We start from the raw sequence: 26,156 nt of genomic DNA on the forward strand, positions 1-26,156 counted from the left end.
TACAGTTTTTTATTTTTTGGCTTGTAGACCTCAAAATATTACAGTTCAACACTAGGTTACCCTACATATAAAAACAACAGGTTTCATATGGTCTTGCTCTCAGCTAATGTTAAATCTCAGTTTACAAGTCATTTGATTAATAATACGATTTGTTGATGTTCCAGACAGCGACTGTGGTAGCACACGACGGTGACATCAGTATTAACGCCGATATCTCTTACAAGCTGGAAGCGAAGAATGGTAAGTGAATAACAAATTTTACATCCACTTAAAACCACAAGGGATGAACAGAAAGAAATATCTTCAATTTCTTACATCGTAAAATATCGTGATAATGGAACAATTTTGGCTTTGGTGGTGATGGTCTAATGCCGTTCTCCAGTCATCAGTCACCTAGTGCGAGGTAGTAATGCTAGTAGTAGATGAGTTTTCCTTTTTGACAGCAAAATAACTCATCATGGTCGAACTAAAGAGAATGTAAAATACGTACTGTTAACAGCTTGATAAGCGTTTATAGAAATGGTATGTTTGTTAGCACCGAATATAAATTTAAGTGTTATGAGCATCTTGTAAGCATATTCGTCTGGAGTGTACCATTGAAAACAAGAGAAACCTGGATAGCGCGGACAATAATAGAGCAGAAACAGTTCAGACAATAATAGATTAGAAACTTTTTAAATGTGACGAAGTCTTAAGGGGTAGATTGAATAACTTAGAAATTGCTAGTTTCAATAGTGCCCACTCTTATCATCGAAGTGGAATTGAGAATTTCTAAATCGTATTTCTGAAAACATTTCGAATTATTTCCTAGTTGGGAAGAAACGATCTACACCTAAATTTTCCTACCTCTAAACGTTTAAAAACCTAGCCAAAATATCTTTGTAACGCGAATTCTCTTTAAAAAAAAGCAACTCTTAACTTATTCTTATGTCGTTAAACCCATAAATCGATACGAAAACAGCTGCATATGTTCAAAACATTTTAGCGTCGTTTTTGTTTACAGACAGCCAAACTCGTGTCATTCATGAACTAATGCATTCTCTAAGGGCCGGCCGGTGTGGCTGAGCGGTTCTAGGCGCTTCAGTCTGGAACCACGAGACCGCTTCGGTGGCAGGTTCGAATCCTGCCTCGGGCATGGATGTGTGTGATGTCCTTAGGTTAGTTATGTTTAAGTAGTTCTAAGTTCTAGGGGACTGATGACCTCAGATGTTAAATCCCACAGTGCTCAGAGCCATTTCAACCATTCTCTAAGGTTAAACTTAATTCATCTTTAGAAACTGTCCAAGAGTGGGAAATGTGGGTGCTGTTATATGTTGATGAGTAGGGGGAATTGTTGCCAATCTTGTAGGAACCATTTTCTGTAGGGAGTGGGTGAGGGATGTGGTGGATAAACATTGAGAAAATATAAGAGGCTCTCTCCTAGAACTGCAGAGTATGCAGCAGTAACATATTGATCAAGGAGCAGGAAGAGAAAATCTCTGTCCTTTAGACACAATTTCAGGAAGTAAGGAAGAAACTCATCAAAATCAATGGAGATAGACCAGAGGAGGGTAGTTGGGAACTGTAGTCGGTAGGAAGTGAGGGAAAAGAGAACGTGATCTAATAATCATCGACATTAAAAACAGGTATCCACCACCGCCAGGATTAAGTGGGGAAGAGCCCAAGGTAGGACTAGGAGCGGGAAATGTGGAGCAAACTTCAACCGAGATGAGGAAGCCTAGGAATCTTCAAAATGTTAAGAAGAAGGAAGTTCTGCTGTTGGGTAGTAGCCATGGGCGAGGTGTAAGCCCTCAATGGATTGGAAGCGTAGGGGCGCCATACCAGGCCATGAGCGTTTTCGAAACAAATCGAGCGATGAGTGAAGTGATAGGAATGACACTGATGGAAGCCAACACTGTGCGTCAGTAGACAGGATTACACTAGGCATGAACTACACCTTACCAGGGTTGGGGGGGGGGGGGAGATTGGTGCAATGTGGAGGTTGGACCTTGGGTCACACATGTTTAAATACCTGTTGTCATGCATAAGAGAAGTAGGTATTTTAAGGATAAATCAAGATAACAGATTCCCCTGCCTAATGTGTAACCCCAGCACTCAAAAGTATCTAAACTAACCACACATAAGACACATACTCTAACACATCATCTCATAAAGAAAAAGAAAGCACTGAAAAAAGTAATATGCGACCTTCGTCAAAACATTCTTTCCCTGTATTTCCCTGTTATTTATTTGACTTCCTTGTGTACATTGCAACTATCACATTTACTTTGATAAAACTCTGTTTCCTTGCACTGCTCCACTTTTTAATTTTCTTGTGCCTCCCTCATTTTTCTTCTGATTGCCTTATTTATCTTCCTGCATTCAGTTGGGTTTCTCCTATTTCTTCCTTCCATTAGACTCAGTACCTCATCCGTCATCCATGACTTCCTCTCCTTCATCGCTGGTTTCATGTACCCTATCTTTTGTTTTTTTGCCAAACTGACATTGCTTGGAATGTCTTCTCTATTAATAGCTAAGTTGAGTTCCGTTTGTATATTCCGTTTTAGTGTCAGGTCTTTCATTTTCCTCAAACTGCAGATTTGCTTTTTCTTTCTCTTCACTCTCTTCATTCTGACTTTAAAAACTCCTACAAGTGGTGTGTGATCAGAGTTTACATCTCCTGGTAATGTTTTTCCTGATTTACATCTATTCCTGAAACCTTTATTTACTAGTAAGAAATCAGTCTGGTTTCTCACACATTTCCCAGGGCTGTCCATTGGAGACTTGCATGTATACAGTCTACTACGTGAAAGTTTAAACCAGGCATTCATGATCACTAGATCATTTGACACCACAAAACTTTCAAGATTATCCCATCTGGAATTCTTCTCTCCTAATCTAAATGGTCCCACCATGTCTGATGCTCTACCTTCCCCCATTTTCGAATTACAATCTCCCAGCACAACTGTTAACTCATATTGTTAAATTTCCTCAAAATTCCATTTATATTATCATAAAATTCTTCCATCTCTTTATCCTTTTTGTCCGTTGAAGGGGCATACACTTGTATTATATTTACATCACTAGGGCTACCACTTGGCTGCAATAACATTATACAGACTGATACAGGTATGAGATTTTTCAGACATTGCTGGTTTCTCTGCTAGTATTACAGTGACTCCAAGTTGGCGCTTGCCATCTGCTCTTCCTGAGTATAGTACTCTGTGTCCATTTGTGTAAATATCTCCTATGTTTGGCCATCGCATCCCGCTAACTCCAAGTATCTCTGTTCCCATGCTATCTATTTCTCGAATTGTGTTATGTATTTTCCTTCCTTGACTCACTGATTTTACATTCCAGATTGCCACTTTTATTTTTTCTTGGCATTTGAGTTTCTTCGTGTCTGTATGCATTAGTGTTACTCCCAAAGATCTGATTGAGGAACTTACTCCAGAAGCTAATTTCTCCATAGGTATTGCCATGATGATTACTAGGACATGCCAGAAGGTCTTTCATGTAGTCGTTGTCCGGTATGTTCTACATTCTTAGGCCGTTGACCATCTTCATGGTTCCTCCGTCTTTAGAACTAGTTTCCCAATTCTAGGGCAAAATAGTGCCCCAATCTCAGTCTGCTATTGCCAAGAGAGAGGGGGAGACCCCTTATCACGAGAACAACTTGGTCGCCAGATCTTAGTCAGTCTAAAGCAGGGTGCACCACAAGCAGGTGAGGATGGCATTTGCATAGAAATTACCCCTTACACCCCTAAAAAAATCCTACTTTTCCTCAAACCGCACAAATCCTCTATTGATACCTCCTCCTACCGCCCCATATACTTCACCTCAGTGTTTAGTAAGGTCTTCGAATTCCTCCTCTTCTGAAGCATTCTCAACACCTGAAGAAACATCACCTCCTTCCTTTTAACCAGTGCGGCTTTTGTCTGACATTCTCTTCTGATGATGACCAGCTCCTAGCCCTCACCCATCTACTATACCACCAACTAAACACCTGAAAATCTGTTATGTTTGTCTCAGTCGATCTAGAGAAAGCCTACGATCGTGTATGGCATCCCAGTCTCCTTTTCAAACTCTAGACTTACGCACTTCTAATTAATTATGTCCATCTGAATGTATCCTTTCTCTCTTATCGCCCATCCTTTGTCTCCATTAACAACACCAATTCCTGCACCATCTGTTTCACAGCAGGTGTGACCCAAGGCCCTGTCCTCTTTGTTCCCCTCTAGCTCCTCGAAACGCCTAAACCACTCCCACCAGTCCACCACCTTCACTATATTGATAACAACATTTTCCTTGCTCTCTGTCCTAAATTCCAGAATTATCAAAGATCCCTCCAAATCCACCTCAACCACTTTACCACCTGATGTAACTAATGGATCCTCAAGGTCAACCCTTCCAAAAAAACCAGGCTATAATCATAGGACACACCATTCACAACTTCCATCTCCACGACCTCTACCTCACCATGTATGACCATCCTATCCAGCTAACTAATACACTAAAATAACTTGGACTAAAAATCGACTGCCAACTACTGTGGAAACCTCACCTACTAACCATCCAATGGAAAGCCCAAATAGGCCAAAACTACTAACTGACAGAACTTGAGCATTGCACTCTTCACTCTGTGTGTGTGTGTGTGTGTGTGTGTGTGTGTGTGTGTGTGTGAGCGTGTGTGGTTTGAGGTTTTCGGGCGCTAAACAGCGTGGTCATCAGCGCCCAAACACATAGAAACAGGAGCACATGCGGTGAAGGGACGAAGACGGACAGCAATCAAGGAGAACGGCTAAAAGACACAGGCCTGACGCAGTTCCAAATCCTCACATACAGTGGCAAAACAAGAGGAAAAGAAACGCACTAAAAAGGAAAGGAAACACAAGGAAAAGAGAACAGAAATAGAAGTGAAACAAGTAGGTAATCGTGACTGGCGGACCTTTACCAACAAATCCCACCAACACTACACCTACACATCCTCAACATTCTCTCCCAAAGAAACTCCAGGCTCCTTCCCTTCCCAGATCATGGACTCTGCCGCAACATTTACCCATCCAAGTCTACCCCACCCATTCCGCCTCATCAGGGCTATCTCTGCCTCCCCTCCTCATATTTCCTTACCCCCTTTTTTCCCTGTCTGCCTGTCTTTCCCTGCCCCTTTTTCCCAATCACTTTCATCCTCATCAGTACCCCCTCAACTCCACCGCCTCTTTTGTCCCAACAGCCACTTCTACTCAATCGATATTATGCTCCACTCCTCCATCATTGTACCACCACATTCCTACCCTCCTCACCAGTCAATCTTTCCCCTTTGACAACAGACTTTCTGTCGAAGGGCTTCAAGTTTCTAGTGAGAGGAAAGAGCTTCTTTTTTTTTAGCTACAAGTGCAAGAAGTCAAATCTCTTGAATACATGAAAACTTTCATTCTGTTCTCACCTTTCTTGTTTTTCTTCCCAGTTAGTGGTTGTTGTCATTTGGCTGAAAAGTGGGTTGCTGTACCCCTGACAGTCCCCACCCTGCCCACCTACCACTTGGCCACATGTGGTGTGGGGGGGGGGGGGGATCAAATAATAATAAAAAAAATGAGTAGGTTACACACAAATCTACAATTTAAAACAAATGACGTACATAATGAAAAGGTACATACAGGATCAGCAGAATCTAAGTATATAACACAATTTAAGTAAAATTGAACATGTGGCAAGATAAAAGGCTGTGAACATACATGGTTCAGAATAAGCACGAACCTCTCCACATGGACATTTCGTGTAAAAGGGAACTAGTGCATTATGGTCAATAGCAGACGCTGATTCAACTCATGTGGTTTCCATTCCATTCACGGCCAGACGTTCCCGCGCAAAGCAGCTGTTGGCATCAGTTTGTGCTTTTGTGATACCTTGTAATAACATTGCAAAGTACTAATATTAATAATTATTTCTATTTCTTACACGCTGATCGCATTTCCTGAAGAATAGAGAAACTTCTAAGAAAATGGCAACAGTTGTAACAAAAGAGGAATGTAAAAATACCCGGTAAAGACTGGAGAACGATAGACGTAAGACTTCTATGTAAAGGCCTACGACATCTAGATCGCATAAGTGAAATAAAGCGATTTTTCATATAAAAATACGAAGCTGTGGGAAACCCTCAGACTGATGTATATAGGCAGTTGCATTCTAGAGGTTCCAGCAAGATGTAAAAGAGCAAAAGTCTCTTTAGAAACGCATATGGACCATTATGGAACTCTTCCCTTAACCATGAGCTGAAATACTTCTCGACCATCCACTCTCAGATGTCTAGAACAAAGATATTGGAGGTTTATATAAACTATTTTTGGACAAGACTAGCTAAATCAATAGGACTTAACTTGGTATACATCCATCATTGCTATACCTTTGTTGTTCAATACAAAGGCAAAAGAAATTGCTTGTGGTAGATTAGAAGACGATTCTGATTTTGACGTTCATGTGTAACAGTTAGATCAAAGAATCTTTATAGTAATAGTTAATGTCATTTTTACATCATTATATTCTTTTTGGTGATAATTGTGAAGCAACAATGAAATAAGAACTTTCGGTAAAACACTGAATTTTTTCCTTGACATCACACACTACATTGTTACGAATACCTAATATGGTACAGTGTGGAAAGCATTATATTAGGTGGGTGCATAAGTTTGTAGTCTTTTTATTTTTCATGTTGGTATTACGGTTGTTTTACGGTTTCTGTTAGAGTTTACATACTGTCGTTCTGTCATTTGGAGATAGTGAATGGAGCTGTGAAAGCTAGAAAACAGAGCACCAAGTGGAGAAATCAGAACATTTCCGACGTATTCTTCTGTCTGAAACCAAAAGAGGGGTGACATCAGCTGTGGCAGCCGGAAATATTTGCGCCTGGTTAGAGAATAATGTCACTAGGCAGAGCACGGCAAGAAAATGGTTTTCTCGTTTTTAGCAGGATCGTTTTGACGTTAGCGATTCTTGACGTTCAGGAAGGCCTACGGGGCTTGATGAAGACCGTTTAAACTCACTACTCCACAAGTGATACACGTCACTGTACTCGAGATCAGCATGCATTGGGGAAGGTTCAAAAATTAGCTGTATAGTTACCGTATGCTCTAGGCCATCAGCACAAAAATAAGTAGGTGGCCATATGTGCATCCTCCTTGCTCGACATCAATTGGCTCGTGAACAACACCGACCATTCCCATCTTGTACTGTTACTGGTGACTAGAATGATGTCTTTATGCTAACAAAAGGAAAATAAAGGAATGGTAGAACCCAGACAAAGCAGCAACTCACCGCACAGAATCCTATGCGCATCCACAAAAGATAATGTTGCACTGTTCTTCCCTGGTGCAAGTCGCAAGTAGGGCGGCCATCTTTATACTGATACTGCAACGGTATGTATGCATCTGCACTATGCTGCCATCTACAGGCCATTCTGCACGCTGTTTGTAGCACACTTATCAACTTACGGGATAACGGCGCGAAATTTCGATATGTTATTACAAATTTAAGGTTTTCATTTCACTCACCCTCGTATTATGCGATGGAATAGCGACCGTATGGTGTAATACGAATTGCTTCCTCGAGATGTATTCATCACAGCTAAAATTTATTATCAACAGCTAAGAGAAGTCTTGCAGACGCAGTCCAAGAACAACGACCAGGAAGACCGCCTGAAGCTATGCTACTCCACGATAACGCCCGCCCGTATCGTGCTAGACTGACGAAAAGCACTGTACAGGAGTTGGGTTGACAAGTCAATCCGCACCCACCTAATTCACCTGATCTTGCACCCTCGCCGTTTCCGCTGTCTATCGAACACTCTTCAAGGAACTCCCATTCCGGTTAAAAATGCGCTCTGAACGTGGTTCCACGAGTTCTTCGCATAAACACCAAGTGATTTCTACAGTTGCGGAATCTAAAAGTCACCCCAGAGTTGGCAGACTGTTGTAAATAGTGAACGAGAATACATCACTGAAGACTAGTGTCTCTGCGATGTGTATCTATTGTGTTTATTAAGCTTACGGTAAACCACTATGAACTCGTTCACCAACCTAATATAATATGATGTTAGTTATTTCGAAAACATAAGATATTGGTTTCTGAAAATCATTCAACGCCGAACTCGTCCAAATGGTTCGTGCGAAGGAGGATATGTCCATATTTAAATGTGTATTAAGGACTATTCTCGTTGTAGATTTCATTTACAGATGTGAACAGGACATTAACGGAATATCAAAGGCGTTTGTATTGCAGTATATTACCTTAATACATACATATGACTGAAATAAGTTTTATTTTCATTGTGAAAAACTACATTTAACGGACATGTCCGTCTTTGCTTGTCTCTTCCTCATATGTATGTGTGGGAACGTGCCTATCATTACATAACACGAAAAAAATTTTGAAAATTGACACGTGCATCTCAATTATCATGAAATCAATTTAAACAGCAATTGCATTACGCTAACATGGTGTTGGTCATTAATGCGTCTTTTCTACTGTACTTTCGGTATTATACTGCGTAAGTGGCTTAAATCTGAACTTGGCCACTAATGAAATTTATGTGCTTGCCGCATTAAAGGAATAAAATTGACGGCACACGGTCATTAGAATGGTTCCGTCATTTAGATGATGCACTACTGGCCATTAACATTGCTACACCACGAAGATGACGTGCTACAGACGCGAAATTTAACCGACAGAAAGAAGATGCTGTGATATGCAAATGATTAGCTTTTCAGAGCATTCACGCAAGGTTGGCGCCGGTGGCGGCACCTACAACATGCTGACATGTGGAAAGTTTCCAACCGATTTCTCATACACAAAAAGCAGTTGACCGGCGTTGCCTGGTGAAACGTTGTTGTGATGCTTCGTGTAAGGAGGAGAAATGCGTATCATCACGTTTCCGACTTTGATAAAGGTCGGATTGTAGCCTACCGCGATTGCGGTTCATCGTATCGCGACATTGCTGCTCGCGTTGGTCGAGATCCAATGACTGTTAGCAGAATATGGAATCGGTGGGTTCAGGAGGGTAATACGGAACGCCGTGCTGGTCCCAACGGCCTCGTATCACTAGTAGTGAGATGTCAGGTATCTTATCCGCATGGCTGTAACAGATCGTGCAGCCACGTCTCGCTCCCTGAGTCAACAAATAGGGACGATTGCAAGACAACAACCATCTGCACGAACAGTTCGACGACATTTGTCGCAACATGCACTATCAGCTCGGAGACCATGGCTGCGGTTACCCTTGACGCTGCATCACAGACACGAGCGCCTGCGATGGTGTACTCAACGACGAATCTGCGTGCACGAATGGCAAAACGTCATTTTTTCGGATGAATCCAGGTCCTGTTTACAGCATCATGATAGCCGCGTCCGTGTTTGGTGACATCGCACATTGGAAGCGTGTATTCGTCATCGCCATACTGGCGTATAAATGGTTCAAATGGCTGTGGGCACTATGGGACTTAACATCTGTGGTCATCAGTCCCCTAGAACTTAGAACTACTTAAACCTAACTAACCTAACGACATCACACACATCCATGCCCGAGGTAGGATTCGAACCTGCGACCGTAGGACTGGCGTATATATTTGTCCAATGAATACCCGTTTATCATCTGCATTTCTTCTTGGTGTAGCAATTTTAATGGCCAGTAATGTATATTGAGGCTGTTGACCTGTACATGGACTAATTATTGCAACAAACTTCCTGTGTAGTACAGAAACAGTAGCTCGCTGAAGCAGAGGTCTACACACCCCAGCAACCGGAGAGAACGGGATGATATTGCTCGTCATGCAACTAAGATCGGCTCTGAACGTTTCTCAAGCAACCACAGAGCACAGGACAAAGTGTACGGACAAAAATTGCATTCTAAACTGAGATGGGCGAAAATTTTAAATTTATTTATAACGCCCATAGCAACGCTGACACATACCTGTTTCGGCTAGACAGCCTTTCTTAAAGTCCTTGGAATGAGGTCTGGCCAAACGCTGCGTCATAACATCCGAATGCACTGTCGAGTCACTTTTATGTGACGACCTGTCAAATGTCTGAATAGTCATCTGCGAGACGCGCAGGAAGACATTTAGTAGATCCGAAAAGGTGCCGACAGCGATGTGGAGCCATGCGGACTCCTGTGCCGCGACCAGCTGCGCCATGTTTCTCGGTTGAGGATCCATGGAGCGAGTCGACCGATCGAGGTGGTTCCACAGCTTCTCGATTGGGTTCAAACCCGGTGAGTCTGGTGCCCACGTGATTAGGGTAAACTCACCCTGTAGCTCTTCGAACAACGCACGTACACTGCGACCTGTGTGACACGTTGCGTTTTCTTTCTGGTATATGCCATCGTGCCGATGAATGACCAACTGCATATAGGTGTGGACATGGTCCCGAAGGATAGATACATACTTGTGTTGATCCACTGTGCCTTCCACAAGGACGAGATCACTCAGGGAATACCACCTAAACATTCCCTAGAGAATAACGCTCTCCTCTGGCGTGGACCCTTGCTTTCAGACGTTTCATGCCGTACACGCCAGTGGTTATCTGTCCTATGGAACATAAAAGGTTATCCATCTGAAAAGGCCACCCTCTTTCCCCAAAACATCATCATCTATCTGATGGTTTCAGTTTAAATTATTCGCAATTGTAATGCGTAAGTACACTCATGCTCATAAATTAAGGATTATTGCAGAACGTGGTGCCACACAACGTGGCACTACACAGAACTGGCGCTAATAGCATAGCCACGGAGGGATCGCACACGACACAGATATGTAAGTCCACGGTATTGGTGATAAGTTGAGAAAACCGCCCCGAAACAGATGTGCTACGAAAGTCACTGTTTCCTGCGCATGTACCCCGACATCAGTATGGGATTTGATCACCATGCACACGTACATAGGCCGCACTAGGGGTTGGCATTCCCTGGATCAGGTTCTCGACCAGCTGCTGGGGTATAGCCTCCCATTTTTGCACCAGTGCCTGTCGGAGCTCCTGAAGTGTCCTAGGGGTTTGAAGACGTGCAGCGATACGTCGACCGAGAGCATCCCAGACGTGCTCGATGGGGTTTAGGTCTGGAGAACAGGCAGGCCAATCACTTCGCCTGGTATGTTCTGTTTCAAGGTACTCCTCCACGATGGAAGCTCGGTGGGGCCGTGCGTTATCGCCCACCAGGAGGAAGGTGGGACTCACTGCACCCCTGAAAAGGCAGACATACGGGTGCAAAATGACGTCCCGATACACTTGACTCTTTACATTTCCTCTGTCAAAGACATGCAAGGGTGTACGTGTACCAATCATAATCCCGCCCCACACCATCAAACCACAACCTCCATACAGGTGCCTTTCAAGGACATTAAGAGGATGGTATCTGGTTCCTGGTTCACCCCAAATGAAAACCCGGCGAGAATTACTGTTCAGACTACACCTGGACTCATCCGTGAACATAACCTGGGACTACTGTTCCAATGACCATGTACTGTGTTCTTGACACCAGGCTTTACGGGCTCTTCTGTGAACAGGGGTGAGTGGAATGCACCTTGCAGGTCTCCGGGCGAATAAACCATTTCTGTTCAGTCGTCTGTAGACTGTGTGTCTGGAGACAACTGTTCCAGTGGCTGCAGTAAGATGCCGAACGAGGCTACCTGCAGTACTCCGTGGCCGTTTGCGAGCACTGATGGTGAGATATCGGTCTTCTTGTGGTGTTGTTCACTGTGGGCGTCCCGTAATGTAGCGCCTGGACACGTTTCCTGTCTGCTGGAATCGTTGCCTTAATCTTGAGGTCACACTTGGTGGTACACGGAGGGCCAGTGGTACGAACTGCTGCGTTTGACCAGCCTCCAGTCGCCCTAGTATTCTACCCATAATAACGTCATCAATATGTGTTCTCTGAGCCATTTTCAACACACAGTCACCATTAGCACATCTGAAAACGTCTGCACACTTACTCACTGCACCCTAGTCTGACATGCACGAACACTGCGTATGTGGACTGCTGCCAGCGCCATCGTGCGATGACCGCAGGTCAAATGCACCGCATGGCCATGCCCCGAGGTGATTTAAACCCGCAAACCGCCCACCATAGCGTTGTTTCACCATGTATTAGTATAATCCGTAATTTATGAGCATGAGTGTATTTAGCTGACTTCACAGCCATAAATTTGTGTGATTTATCGTGTAATCGTAATTTAGCGGCTTCCTTGTAGTAGTCTTGTGGATTACTTCACTTTTCCATTATTTAGTGTCAACAGCCACTTTTCGCACCATACAGATGCCTTGTCTAAATCATTTTGCAATTGCTTTTGATAATCTGATGGTAGCATCATCTGTAAACATTCTCAGAGGGCTGCTTCAATAGTTGGTTGGTTGATTGTGGGGAGGGGACCAAACAGCGAGGTCATTGGTCCCATCGGATTAGGCAAGGATGGGGAAGGAAGTCGGACGTACCCTTTCAAAAGAACCATCCCAGCATCTGCCTGAAACGATTTAGGGAAATCACGGAAACCTAGATCAGGATGGCCAGATGCCGGTTTCAGCTGTTGTCCTCCCGAATGGGAGTTCAGTGTACTAATCACTACGCCTCCTCCTCCGTCACTTATATTTAAGGGTTTTACATAATTCATATTATACATTTCTAGAGGTTCTAGAGGGGACTTAGTAGATCAAGTTTTACATAGGAACCCATGTCTGGAAACGTCATCCAAAGACGCTACAGAGAGTCAACATTATAGGTAACGGCACACAAATATGTGTGTATATACCGCGATAATTCCAATCTCAAAGAAAGCAGGTGTTGACAGATGTGAAAATTACCGAACTATCAGTTTAATAAGTCACAGCTGCAAAATACTAACACGAATTCTTTACAGACGAATGGAAAACCTAGTAGAAGCCGACCTCGGGGAAAATCAGTTTGGATTCCGTATAAATGTTGGAACACGTGAGGCAATACTGACCCTACGACTTATCTTAGAAAATAGATTAAGCATAGGCAAACCTATGCTTCTAGCATTTGTAGACTTAGAGTAAGCTTTCGACAATGTTGACTGGAATACTCTCTTTCAAATTCTGAAGGTGTCAGAGGCAAAATACAGGGAGCGAAAGGCTATTTACAATGTGTACAGAAACCAGATGGCATTTATAAGGGTCGAGGGGCATGAAAGGGAAGTAGTGGTTGGGAAGGGAGTGAGACATGGTTGTAGCATATCCCCGATGTTATTCAATCTGTATATTGAGCAAGGAGTAAAGGAAACAAACGAAAAATTCGGAGTAGGACTTTAAATCCGTGGAGAAGAAATAAAAACTTTGTGGTTCGCCGATGACATTGTAATTATGTCAGAGACAGCAAAGGACCTGGAAGAGCAGTTGAACGGAATGGACAATGTCTTCAAAGGAGAATATAAACGAACATCAACAAAAGCAAAACAAGGATAATGGAGAGTAGTCGAATTAAGTCGGGTGATGCTGTGGGAATTAGAAAATGAGACGCTTAAAGTAGTAAATGAGTTTTGCCGTTTGGAGAGCAAAATAACTGATGATGGTCGAAGTAGAGAGGATATAAAATGTAGACTGGCAATGGCAAGAAACCGTTTCTGAAGAAGAGAAAGTTGTTAACATCGAGTATAGGTTTAAGAATCAGGAAGTCTTTTCTGAAAGTATTTATATGGAGTGTAGCCATGTATGGAAGTGAAACGTGGACGATCAGTAGTTTAGACAAAAAGTGAATAGAAGCTTTCGAAATGTGGTGCTACAGAACTAATGAGGAGGTATTGAATAGAACTGGGGACAAGAGAAATTTGTGGCACAACTTGACTAGAAGAAGGGATCGGTTGGTAGGACATATTCTGAGGCATAAAGGGAACACCAAGGCAGCACGGAGGGTACAAATCGTAGAGGGAGACCAAGAGATGAGTACACTAAACAGATTCAGAAGGATGTAGGTTGCAGTAGGTACTGGGAGATGAAGAAGCTCGCACAGGACAGAGTAGCATGGAGAGCTTCATCAAACCAGTCTCTGGACTGAAGACCACAACAACAACATACAGTGATGATGTTACAGACTTTCTAGGATTGTGGAGAAGGATAAATGTATCAATTTGGCGTAAGGGTCCCTGGACCGGAAACGAAGGAGTCGAAAGTTAGAAACGAAAACCTATCTGATACCTTTGACAATGTGGAATACATGAACTGGTACTGTTATTGCTAAGATTGTAGGGTAGACAATTTTCTGATATAGTAGTATGGACCAAAACAAGGAAAAAAGTCCAGTAAACATGGGCTCCAAAATGCATACCTGAGGAGCTATGAGCATTTATTCATCTTCGCTACTGTAGAATACATCTCCTCTTTGAACAAGTGCTCACAACTCTTAAAGTATGCATTTTAGAGCTCATGTTTACTAGACATCTATTCTTGTTTTGGTCTCTGAAAGTTACCTACACTATAATGGTTCAAATGGCTCTGAGCACTATGGGACTTAACACCTGAGGTCATCAGTCCCCTAGAACTTAGAACTACTTAAACCTAACTAACCGAAGGACATCACACACATCCATGCCCGAGGCAGGATTCGAACCTGCGACCGTAGCGGTCGCGCGGTTCCGGACTGAAGCGCCTAGAACTGCTCGGCCACAGCGGCCGGCTACCCTACAATGTTAGCAACAATAGTACCAGTACATATATACCCGTTTCAGAACGTTTTTCGCTTACAACCCGTTCGTTTCCGGTACAGGGACATTTACCTCATATTGGTACATTTGTCTATCTCCATCATCTTAGGAAGTTCGTAACATCATCACGGAATCAATCTGTTTACGCATAAGTTAACAGGTGCCGGCACCTGTAACTTACATGCTCTGTAGCGTCGCTGAATGACGTTTCCTGACATGTATTCCTAAGCACATGTACCAATTTCCGTCTACAATCTTTAGGAGTATGTAACATAGTGGAGGAGTATGTAACATAATGGCCGTGCGGTTCTAGGCGCTACAGTCTGCAACCGCGCGACCGCTATGATCGCAGGTTCGCATCCTGCCTCGGACATGGGACATGGATGTGTGTGATGTCCTTAGATAGGTTGAAGTAGTTTTAAGTTCTAGGGGACTGATGACCTCAGAAGTTAAGTCCCGTAGTGCTCAGAGCCATTTGAACCGTATGTAACATAAATTGTGAAACACCCTGTAGATGATAGTAGAGGACCTATAACACTACCCTCGGCAACGCCGTATATTACTTCTGGTTTACTCTAAGACTTTCCGTCGGTTACTTCCGAAGTGTGACGTTCCTGACGAATGCTGTAAGCACAGCTGGGACGATACTCCTAAATCACGCAGTTTGATTAGGATCGGTTTCGAAGACCGGAGTCCTTTGGAAATCTGGAAACAAGAGATCAATTTGATATCCCCTGTCGACAGCACTCATTATTTCGTGACAATAAAGAACAAGTTATATTGCACGCGAGTGATATTTTATGAATCCACGCTATGTGTCAATAGAGAGTTTTCTTTGAGGTAATTCATTACGTTCGAACAGTGTGTTCCAAAATCCTACTGCAAATATACGTTCGTGATGTGGGTCTGTAATTCAGCGGGTTACTCCTATTCCTTTTCTTGAGTGTTAGTGTGATCTGTATACAATCTGAAATGGAAGATATGCCTTTATTAAGCGATTTCAGTTGCTTCGCTACACCGAGGACGTCTTCTTCTAAGTTACACAAGTTGGCAGATGTTCGTGATTCTGGAATATTTACTTCGTCTTCTTTGCTGAAGGAATATCAGAAAACTGTTCTTAATAACTCCACTTTTGTGTCACTGTCATCGGTAACATTACCGTCACTACCGCGCAGAGAATATATTGATTACGTCTTGCCGCTGGTGCTTCACATACGACCAGAATTTCGTTGGGACTTATGCCAGATTTCGAGATAGAACTTCGTTGCGGAAATCATTAAAAGCACCTCGCACTGAAATCCATATTAAATTCCGAACTTCTGTAAAACTTCAGCAATCTTTGAGATTTTGTGTTCTTTTAAATTCGGCACGCATTTTCCGTTTATCTAGCTACAGTGTTCTGATCTGTTTTGTGTACCATGAGCGATCGGTTCTGTCTCTTATTAACTTATATGGTATAAATCTCTTAACTGTCGTCCGTATTATTTTCTCGAATTCAAGCCACATCTGTACTACGGTTACATAGTTAGTTCGGAAGGAATGTAGACTTCCTCTTAAGAAGGCGTCAAGCGAATTTTTATCTGACTTTTTTAAACAGATATATTTTATTTTTATTTTCGAAGGATTTGGATGTTACGGTATTGTGTCTCGCTACAGCAACCTTGTAGTCACTAATCTGCGGGGATAGACCAGTCCCGGGCTGGAAACTCCTATTGTTTTGTCAACATGCAGATCGAGTACCTGTGTGACGTCGTTAGACGCAGTAAAACAGTATCCAAGATTATTCTGTGTATTACTCAGAATGCAGGTCGTTGCTGGTGGCCATGTAATCCGGAGGGAAATCATCTGCATCAGCTCGGAGTGGAAGTCGATGAAACTCTGGTTAGGCACTCCCCTTCGGTAACCCTGCTTGAAGATGGAGGTGACCGTAAAGTGTGTGTTTGATTCACGCGCCGTTTAGAGGAATACTCAATCCCTCCGACCACTGCTCGCGTTCTCTCACTAGATGGGCCGTGACGTCGGATGTCGAGGTGTCGTGCTGAATGCTGAACCTTGTACACTGGTACGGCAGGCCGTCAGACTTGTGCTGGGGGGTTTTCGGGCAGCTTTCGCCCTGGACCGGAGTCGTGTTGGTAGACCCCTGGACTACCCGTCAAAGCTGGCTGCTGTGCTGAGTTCAGTACTGGATGCAGGACTATATCGTCCGTGGCTACGGATCGCAAATCTTCTCGAGAGGCAGCAAGTGTAAGACCAGCGCTAAAAGAATCTCAGACACAAGGTGTTACCGTACCGTAACCAGAGACCCGAGTGCGAACGACATGAGCGCCATCGATCCCAATGATCAAGTGCCCTAATGTAGCTGCGGTGGTGAGGTTACGCTCTATGACGTCATTCGTAATGACCGAATCGGTCCTCCTCTTCTCGAGCCGTCTGCGGTCTTAGTTCCGCTACATTTACTTAATAAATTTGATGCAGTGTCTTTACTACTTAGCCAAACCCCTTCGGGGTCTTACCTATTGTCTCTTACATGATGTTGCGAAGGTAGTTCGGTCCGCACCCTTCTGACGATTTTTTGCTGAGCTCGCTCGTAGTCTCGCTGAAGTGTGCCGTAATTGCTGTCTTCGTGGCAGAGTAATGGTGATGAAATATTTATGTTCCCCGGCTGACGGCTGTTGGTACTTCCGTGTGATTAAGTAACGTCGGCTGTTCGAACTTAGAAAATTTTACGCTCCCGTTTCTTTACCAATTTGCCACGTACTATATCCCTGTATCCGTCATGATGCTATTTACTCAGGATTATTTGTTGCTGAGAGGACACACATTGTTTCGCAACCATTTACGAGTGAGCTACCCACGAAGTTTTATTGCTACCACCGGCTCTGGACATGTATTTTCGACAACATATTGACCAGCTATAATTGCATATGTGAGGTACCTATTTGAGACGACACTGAAGTCTTCTTAGAGTCTTTCAGCTGTATCAGCCGGCTCGTGGGGTCGGTAAAAGGAACCAATTACTATTTTATTCCGGTTGTCAAGCATAACCTATACCTATGTTCATTCACAGCGATTATTTACTTCAATTATACAAGATAAAATAATTCTAACAGCAACAAACACGCTACGACCAACTGTATTTAATCTATCATTCCTGAACACCGTTAGGTCCCTTGTAAAAAGTTCGACTGGCCCTGTCTCCGGCCTCAGCCAATTTTCAGTACTTATATCGATTTGAGCTTCGTGCTTTCTGTTAGTGCTTGGAGTTCTTGGTCTTTTCCCAACACAGCAACAATTTACAACTATAGTACTTACGATTACTAGGCCTACCGTTGACCTGTGTTTGACCTACATCCTTTGAGACTGAAGCCCTCTTTGTTCTTTCCCCGAGACTCTTTAACCCAAAAAACCGCAGAGTCCACTCCGAACAGACACCACTACCTGTGTAGCCGCCTCCTTTATGTAATGGACTCCTTGATCTAATAACCCGATACCACACCACCCTATGCCGCAAGTCGAGGAATCTGCAGCCTACTCAATCGCAAAACCGACTGAGCCTTTAATTCAGATCCTCTATTCGCCTCTCCACTGGAGATCCACAATCGGTTCTGTCGTCGCAGATGGTGAGCTCTGCCTTCATCTCGGAAGTATGGCTGGCAGTCTTTACCAGTTCAGATAGCCGCCGAGTGTCAGAGAGAATCTCTTCCGATCCAAAGCGACACACAGCATTAGTACCGACATAAGCTACCACTTGCACCTGGTTACACCTTGTGCTCTTCAAGGCATCAGAAAGGACTTCTTCCATATGTGGGATGACGCCTACCCCGGGTTTGCACACTGAACACATTCTAATATTGATTACAGTACCTCGCAACTAATTTGGAATGGGAGATGGATTTAGACATTAAAATATCTTAGAAGGTAATCTCGCAAGTATGGAAACTACAAACACCCACTTCATCAGGGGACAACGTTCAGGCTAAATTTACCAACTATTCTGTGAACGAAGGTGAACATGCAGACCAGAAGGTGCGTCTGAAAAGTTCGGTGAATTGTCTCAGAAAATAAAGGATAGAAGAGTTACGAACAAAATACCTTTACTGCACTTCAAAGAAATCACCATTAGCTACAACACACACCTAACATCGACTGTAAAACGGTTGGAAATCGTCAGCAAACGCTTCTTGTGGAATCACTCGAAGCACCGTGGTCAGGTGTTTTTGGATATCTAAACCGTCTGCGAATGTTCGCGAACAATAGTTCTTACACTACCATTGCTTATCTTCAACTCTTCCGCTCTCCTTCTCAAAGACAGTCGCCGATCATCCACAAGCATCTGTCGCAGTCGTTAGACGTTGTTTGGGACTGTGCGCGTTGAACCGAACGCGACCCTTCTTCGGCCTCTGAAGCGTTTAAACTACTGAAACGCACACATTTTTACTCACTGCTTCAACACCATACACTTGCAATAGCATACCAGGATTCTCTCTCACCATTTTCCCTAATCTGATTGAAAATTTCACTTATACGCGTTGGTCCATTTTGCAATCACACGAATGCGATGGACGCTTGCGAACAATTGGCGGCTGTCTTTGGGAACGAGTGCAGAAGAGTTGAACGTAAGCAAAGACAAGCACTTTTGTTCACGAATATTCGCAGTCGTTGCGGATATCCAGAAACGCGTGAGCCCGGTGCTTCGAGCGATTCCGCAAAGAAATATTTGCTGATAGTTTCCAACAGCTTTACATCCGATGTCAGAAATGTGTTGCTGCTGATTGTGATTAAAGAGCTATTAATCAAACGAAAAGCCTATTCTCAAGTTAAGAGCTGAAGATATAGCCATATCATTGATATAATCATTTCAAAATAAACAGAAAATAAGTATCTTCCTATATTAGGTTCAGGGAGAATTTATCTTTCTAATATTGGCATTTTTGGTCTATTACGGGACCAATTGCTTTATATTTTCTTAAAACTATAACTTATGCGAAACCTTTCTTTAGAACAGGCTTTCGATTTAATATTGCTGAAACAAGGGCAGCTTTCGCATATTCGTATAAGCTTGTCTGGTTTGCTTCTTGTCGCTCGATGTAATACTACGACGAAGATTGCCTTACAAATAATGTTTGCTTTGACAAGCCTGCACATTTTGGCGGCACATGCTGAAGCATAAGTACATCATTAGTATACTTCTACAAGCTTGCTTGGTTGAAAATTTATCAAGCATAAAGCACATTGAACTATCCGATTGCTTGCACAAACTTACCCCGCAGATGGTCAAGCATGCCACAGCATCTATGCTTGTCAGATTTGCAGTCACTCGAGTGGCCTCTTTAAGGATAATTTAGATGACTAAAAGAACAGCGTTAAAATATTGACAACCTCTTGGTGAACAGTCACTAGTTGAAACCTCAAGAAAAAATGAAATTTTAACTGTAGTTGTATCATTGAGATGTAGCGTATAAAGCTGATTACTAGGTACATCTGCATCTACATCTACAGGACAACTTCGCAATTCACTCTGAACCACCCTCATACTATTTCTCTACCGTTCTACTCTCTAACAGCGCTTGGGAAAAATGAACACTTAACTCTCCTTGTGCGACCTCAGATTTCTCTTACTTTATTATCATGATCATATCACCCTAAGTATGTTGGCAACAATAAAATTTTTTCACATTCTGAAGAAAAGCTTGTGACTGAGATTTCGTGAAAAGATTACACCGCAACGAAAAACGCCTTTGTTTTAATTATTGCCATTCAAATCGGTTGTCATATCCGTGACACTCTGTCCACCATTTCGCGATAATACGGAACGTTTTGCCTTCTTTTGAACTTAAGCCATGTCCTCCGTCCACCTTATCTGGAAAGCTTCCCACATAGCATAGTAATACCCTGGCAGAGGACGAACTAGTGTAGTGTAGGCAGTCTCTTTAGTGGATTTGTTGCATCTTTCTGACAGAAAAACGTGTACTCAGTCGCACAACAGATGCGATACTCCATTGTCATGCAATTTGATTAGAATTCTCTCCTGTCGAGAACGGCGTCCAAAACCTTCTGGGAATCTATAAATATGCTATGAATTTGAGACTCCCGGTTGTATATGACTGCTAAGTATGAGGCTGTTGTATCAGCACATTCTGAAACGAACCTTGTTGGCATGCTATCTGGAGCAGAAAAAAAGTCATTATTGCTTTAAGCTGCTTCGCTACACCGAGGATATCTACGAGTACTTCTAAGTGACTTACGTTGGCAGTACTGGCCATTAAAATTGCTACACCAAGAAGAAATGCGTTGGACAAATATATTATACGAGAACTGACATGTGATTACATTTTCACGTAATTTGGGTGCATAGATCCTGAGAAATCAGTACCCAGAACAACCACCTCTAGCCGTAATAACGGCCTTGATACGCCTGGGCATTGAGTAAAACAGAGCTAGGATGGCGTGGACAGGCACAGCTACCAAGGGTAGAGCCACGGGTCGTAACACATCTGAAATGTAACGTCCACTGTTCAAAGTGCCGTCAATGCGAACAAGAGGTGACCGAGACGTGTAACCAATGGCATCCCATACTATCACGCCGGCTGATACGTCAGTATGGCGATGACGAATACTCGCTTCCAATGTGCGTTCACCGCGATATCGCCAAACATGGATGCGACCATCATGATGCTGTAAACAGAACCTGTATTCATCCGAAAAAATGACGTTTTGCCGTTCGTGCACCCAGGTTCGTCGTTGAGTAATCCATCGCAGGCGCACCTGTCTGTGATGCAGCGTCAAGGGTAACCGTAGCTGTAGTCTCCGAGCTGATAGTCCATGCTGCTGCAAACGTCGTCCAACTGTTCGTGCAGATGGTTTTTGCCTTGCAAACATCCCCACCTGTTGACTCAGGGATCGAGACGAGGCTGCACGATCCGTTACAGCCATGCGGGTAAGATGCCTGTCATCTCGACTGCTAGTGATAAGAGGCCGTTAGGATCCAGCACGGCGTTCCGTATTACCCACCGATCCCATATTCTGCTAACAGTCATTAGATCTCGACCGACGCGACCAGCAATGTCGCGATACGATAAGCCGCAATCGCGATAGGCTACAATCCGACCTTTATCAAAGTCGGATACGTGATGGTACGCGTTTCTCCTCCTTACAGGAGGCATCACAACAACGTTTCACCAGGCAACGCCGGTCAACTGCTGTTTGTGTATGAGAAATCGGTTGGAAACTTTCCTCATGTCAGCACGTTGGAGGCGTCGCCACCGGCGCCAACCTTGTGTGAATGCTCTGAAAAGCTAATGATTTGCATTTCACAGCATCTTCTTCCTGTTGGTTAAATTTCGCGTCTATAGCTCGTCATCTTCGTGGTGTAGCAATTTTAATGGCCAGTAGTGTAGATTGAAAGGATAACTAAATTTTAGTAAAAATGATAGTTCTGTAAAAATTGGACATACTACTACAAATTCGAGAGACTGCTATTAAATTTGCCTGATTCTGTGATTTGTGGCTCAGAAATGGTCTTTGTGCTTTCCACAGCTGAATACCAAGGCTTATTCGCGATTGGAGAGACGGACGGAGTGCTGGAAATCGGATGGATAAATCGAGACGAGCTGAAGCAGGAAACGTTCGAGGTGCTGCTGACGGCGTACGAGACAGACGACCCTTCGTCGCTGGTCACACAGGACCTCGTGGTGATCGTGAAGGACGTCAATGATAACATACCTAATATCACAGCGACCAGCATCAGCACAGCGGTCAACGAAAGCTACTCTGGTACTTTCGACTTCGGCATCACCATCGAAGATCCAGACCTGGTAAGTCTTCATTAACGGACATGCAAATCGCTTTCACCTCTTCACTCAATCGCCATCTTCGAGAACAGTACCGCAAAGTTCCGGTTTTGATTATTCGTCAGTACAGAACCCTCAACAACTGGATTGGCAAAAATGATAGGGAATATTAAAATAACAGCGCGGTTCCTCGTGGGTACGAGCGTGATTCTGAAAGTCGTGAGCAACCGTTTGTTTCCACTGTCATTTTGGCAGTGTAGTGAAAACGACTGCACTTTCATAAACTGAAGACTCTGGTCTGTGTGTCGATTCGTTGTGACGCCATTAACTTCCATCCGTGGCCACCAGTTACATTTACAAAATGGTTGACATAAATTGGAACGGTGGTCTGATCATTTAATATTAAAAGACTACGACCAAGGTATGGACGGGGGCAAGGAATTGATATATCAGACTTGATTTAACACATAAATAATTTATTCATAACATACAATACATAAAACCAACTACGTAAATCCTGCTTCGATGCTTACGATTGCCCAAAATGGGAGGGCCACCACTTTCGAATTGGGAAGACTTTAATTTAAGAAACTAAAACGCCTATTATAATTTTTAAAAATAATAATAACACAACACATAAGTTAGCCCTAAGTGAACGTACTTTTAAATCTTTAATTATTAATCACAAAGCGTGGGTTTACCACATTTAAATTCTCATTGCAGAATAAAACATAAATATATGAATTCACAACACAGCATGGCTTCAAAATTTCTACCTGGACAACTTATGGTCCTAAAACTTTCGTATTACATTCCAGCCAATCACATTAATAACTTATAATCACGGTTGGTAAAATACAAAAGTTTGCACTATAATCAATTTTAATAATCCACAATAACTCAAAAAAACAACAAGTTCGATACGGAGGATGTATGCCTGTTTATACAATCTTTCGGACCAAAATACGCACGAGGGCGACGATAACAGAAGAGCGCTAATTGCTTTTAGGATAGATTCTCCCATTAGCTTAATCACTGATCAGATATTTACTTAAGCGACAGCTAAGATAGTTAATGCAAATAGAAGGTATTTCTAAAGGTTTTCTTCCTTCCTTCCTTTTAACAAGGGGGTTTTAGTAAGGTGGAAATTACACTTTGAGGAGACGCAATAGCAATCTAGCGGGCACGCCTTCACTACTAAACTAGTCGCGTATCCGCTGTTCAAGCCAAACATTAACAACACAGTTCCATATTCCTGACACCCAAATAGTTGGGATCAAAACAAAACCAAAAATCCCAAGAGCGCAAGATCCAGCATAGCTTCAGAACAGATCTTACTTCATGCGGTTGCCATCACAAATACAGGTATCGAAATGAAAAGAAGAACGTGTAACAACATTCCCTAATTAGCACAATGTTCTTCTTTAGGTCCCGGTAGCGCTAGACAACGCTGACATGCCAATGTTAACAATCCTCTAAGCCAACACCCTCCAACTGACAAGCCGAAACCAATGTGACCCCTTATTAGCTCCGTGACAGGACTCTAACCCCCAACTACTGTCAGTGCAACTCACTTAGAATAAATACAGCGCAAATAGTCTGGCGGACACATATACCCAGGGATTAACAGAACACTAGACTGAACTAGAATTAACCTTAGTAATACAGCACTAGATCTTGGGAGACAAGGAACTAACTCCCCACCCGAAATTCTGCAACCACAGGGCGAGAGGATGAACTACCAGAACATAGAAGTGCAAACGTACACAAATAACTACCAAAATACACCACTACACCGGTTAGCAACGATGCGTGGAGGAATCTGCACTGTCAGAATTGCACCAGTGAACAGAACAGAGGATTGCCACAATGGTGGCTACAAGGCGGGAAAGACGACTGGATGAACTCAATCCCAAAGGACGATCAACTTGAAACTTTCACACTTAACTTCTTTTCTCCTTTCCCTCGGTGCACTTCGTCGTTTTTCCGGGACTGCTGTGCACAATTGTAAGCCGTCCCCAATCGTCTCTGCAGACACCAACCCAGCCAAACTGCTCCTGGACTCAAACCCTCGCCGAACGGCGGCTCCACCGCCCCATGATGGTTACTGTTTTTTTGCCTTCGGTGACGCAGGCGATGATTAGACTGCCATCCGCCTCCCGCGGACAACCAGTGAAGAGCGGACAGAGGGGCTCAACCAGGCCGGCGTTCCTACACGGGTAGAAGTGCGGGTTCGATAACAACACCCGTATGCGGAAGGCAGGATGTCGCGTCACCAGAGCAGACACGAAGGCCACTGCGCGACAACCTCTTCCAGCGTGTTTTTTTTTCTTTATTGTTATTTATAACACCTCACATAAGGTGGGTTGGCAGCAGCATGTTACGCTGCTGTTCAGCCTCAAGTTGTACAATGAAAATACAAAGGAGACACAGAAGATACAACACAAAGCTGTGGGCAAAAAAAACATAGACACAGAAACAAAGAACATGAAGCCACTCGACGAAAAAGAAAAACACTAAAAACTGTCGGCACGGCGCACAAACACTGACAACTTCGACGGCACAGGTGAACGAAGGAGCGTGACGGCGAAGAACACTAAACACTAAAACGATGGCGCACTCACGAGAAACAGATGGCGATGATCTCTGGCGCGCGAATGTCCACTTAGCGTGTGCGAGTCCAGGGAACTGCCATGAGGGGAAGAAGGTGGTGGGGGAGGGAGAGGGGAGAGCAAAGATGCCAAGGGCAGAGGGGATGGGGGGAGGAAGGAAGGTGAGGGGGTAGGGGAAGCCTGGAGGAGGAGGGGGAGAGAGGGAGGAGGGAGGGAAAGGGGAGAGAAGGGAGAGAGGGTGGCCATAGGACCAAACACAGGAAGAGGGAGGGAGTATCAAATTTGGTAGGAGGGGTAGATGGAGGAGAGGAGGGCATCATCAGGGAGGGGAAGCTGGCGGAAGCCGCCTTGGGAGAGGGTGTGGAGAGTGGAGAGATGGAGAGCAGGTGGGACGTGGAAGTACAGGCGCGGCAGCAGGCGGGGGGGGGGGGGGAGAGGGTGGGAGAGACAAGCGGGTGAAGGGGATCTAGTTTACGGGAGGTGTATAGGATCCGTATCCGTTCAAGGAAGAGGAGGAGGTGGGGGAACGGAATAAGATCGTACAGGGAGGGGAGACAGATACGATAGGCGAGACGGTGAGCATGGCGTTCAAGGATTTGAAGGGATTTGTAAAAGGTAGGAGGGGCGGAGATCCAGGCAGGATGGGCGTAGCAGAGGATAGGGCCGATGAGGGATTTATAGGTGTGGAGGATGGTGGAGGGGTCCAGACCCCATGTACGGCCAGAAAGGAGCTTGAGGAGACGGAGCTAGGAGAGTGCCTTGGCTTGGATTGTCCGGAGATGGGGGGTCCAGGAGAGGCGACAGTCGAGGGTGACGCCAAGGTACTTAAGGGTGGGGGCGAGGGCGATAGGACGGCCATAGATTGTGATATAGAAATTGAAAAGGTGGAAGGAAGGGGTGATTTTGCCTGCAATGACCGCCTGCTCCAGCGTGACCGCGCTCGCCTATAAATAGTACAGGCCAAAGAGTCTGCTGCAGTAAACACGTGAGTCGGTCGTGTTACCATCCTACAGTTTCTAAGTACACCAAAGACAGAACTCGCAATCGATAGTGGGTACACTACGGGCGGGAGTTCAAAC

At 43.9% G+C, this 26,156-nt stretch overlaps 1 protein-coding gene across 1 annotated transcript in view; it reads left to right on the forward strand.

Annotated features, from left to right (window-relative positions):
* The window catches only part of LOC126416943 (cadherin-23-like), a 597,779-nt gene that overhangs the window by 264,827 nt on the left and 306,796 nt on the right, over positions 1-26,156 (forward strand). Inside the window, exons 8-9 of the mRNA XM_050084822.1 lie at positions 165-240; positions 22,212-22,489. Coding sequence (XP_049940779.1) covers positions 165-240; positions 22,212-22,489 — 354 coding nt within the window. The remainder of the gene's footprint in view (positions 1-164; positions 241-22,211; positions 22,490-26,156) is intronic.

The sequence above is a fragment of the Schistocerca serialis genome, chromosome 8, assembly GCF_023864345.2.
Source record: "Schistocerca serialis cubense isolate TAMUIC-IGC-003099 chromosome 8, iqSchSeri2.2, whole genome shotgun sequence".
NCBI lineage: Eukaryota > Metazoa > Arthropoda > Insecta > Orthoptera > Acrididae > Schistocerca > Schistocerca serialis.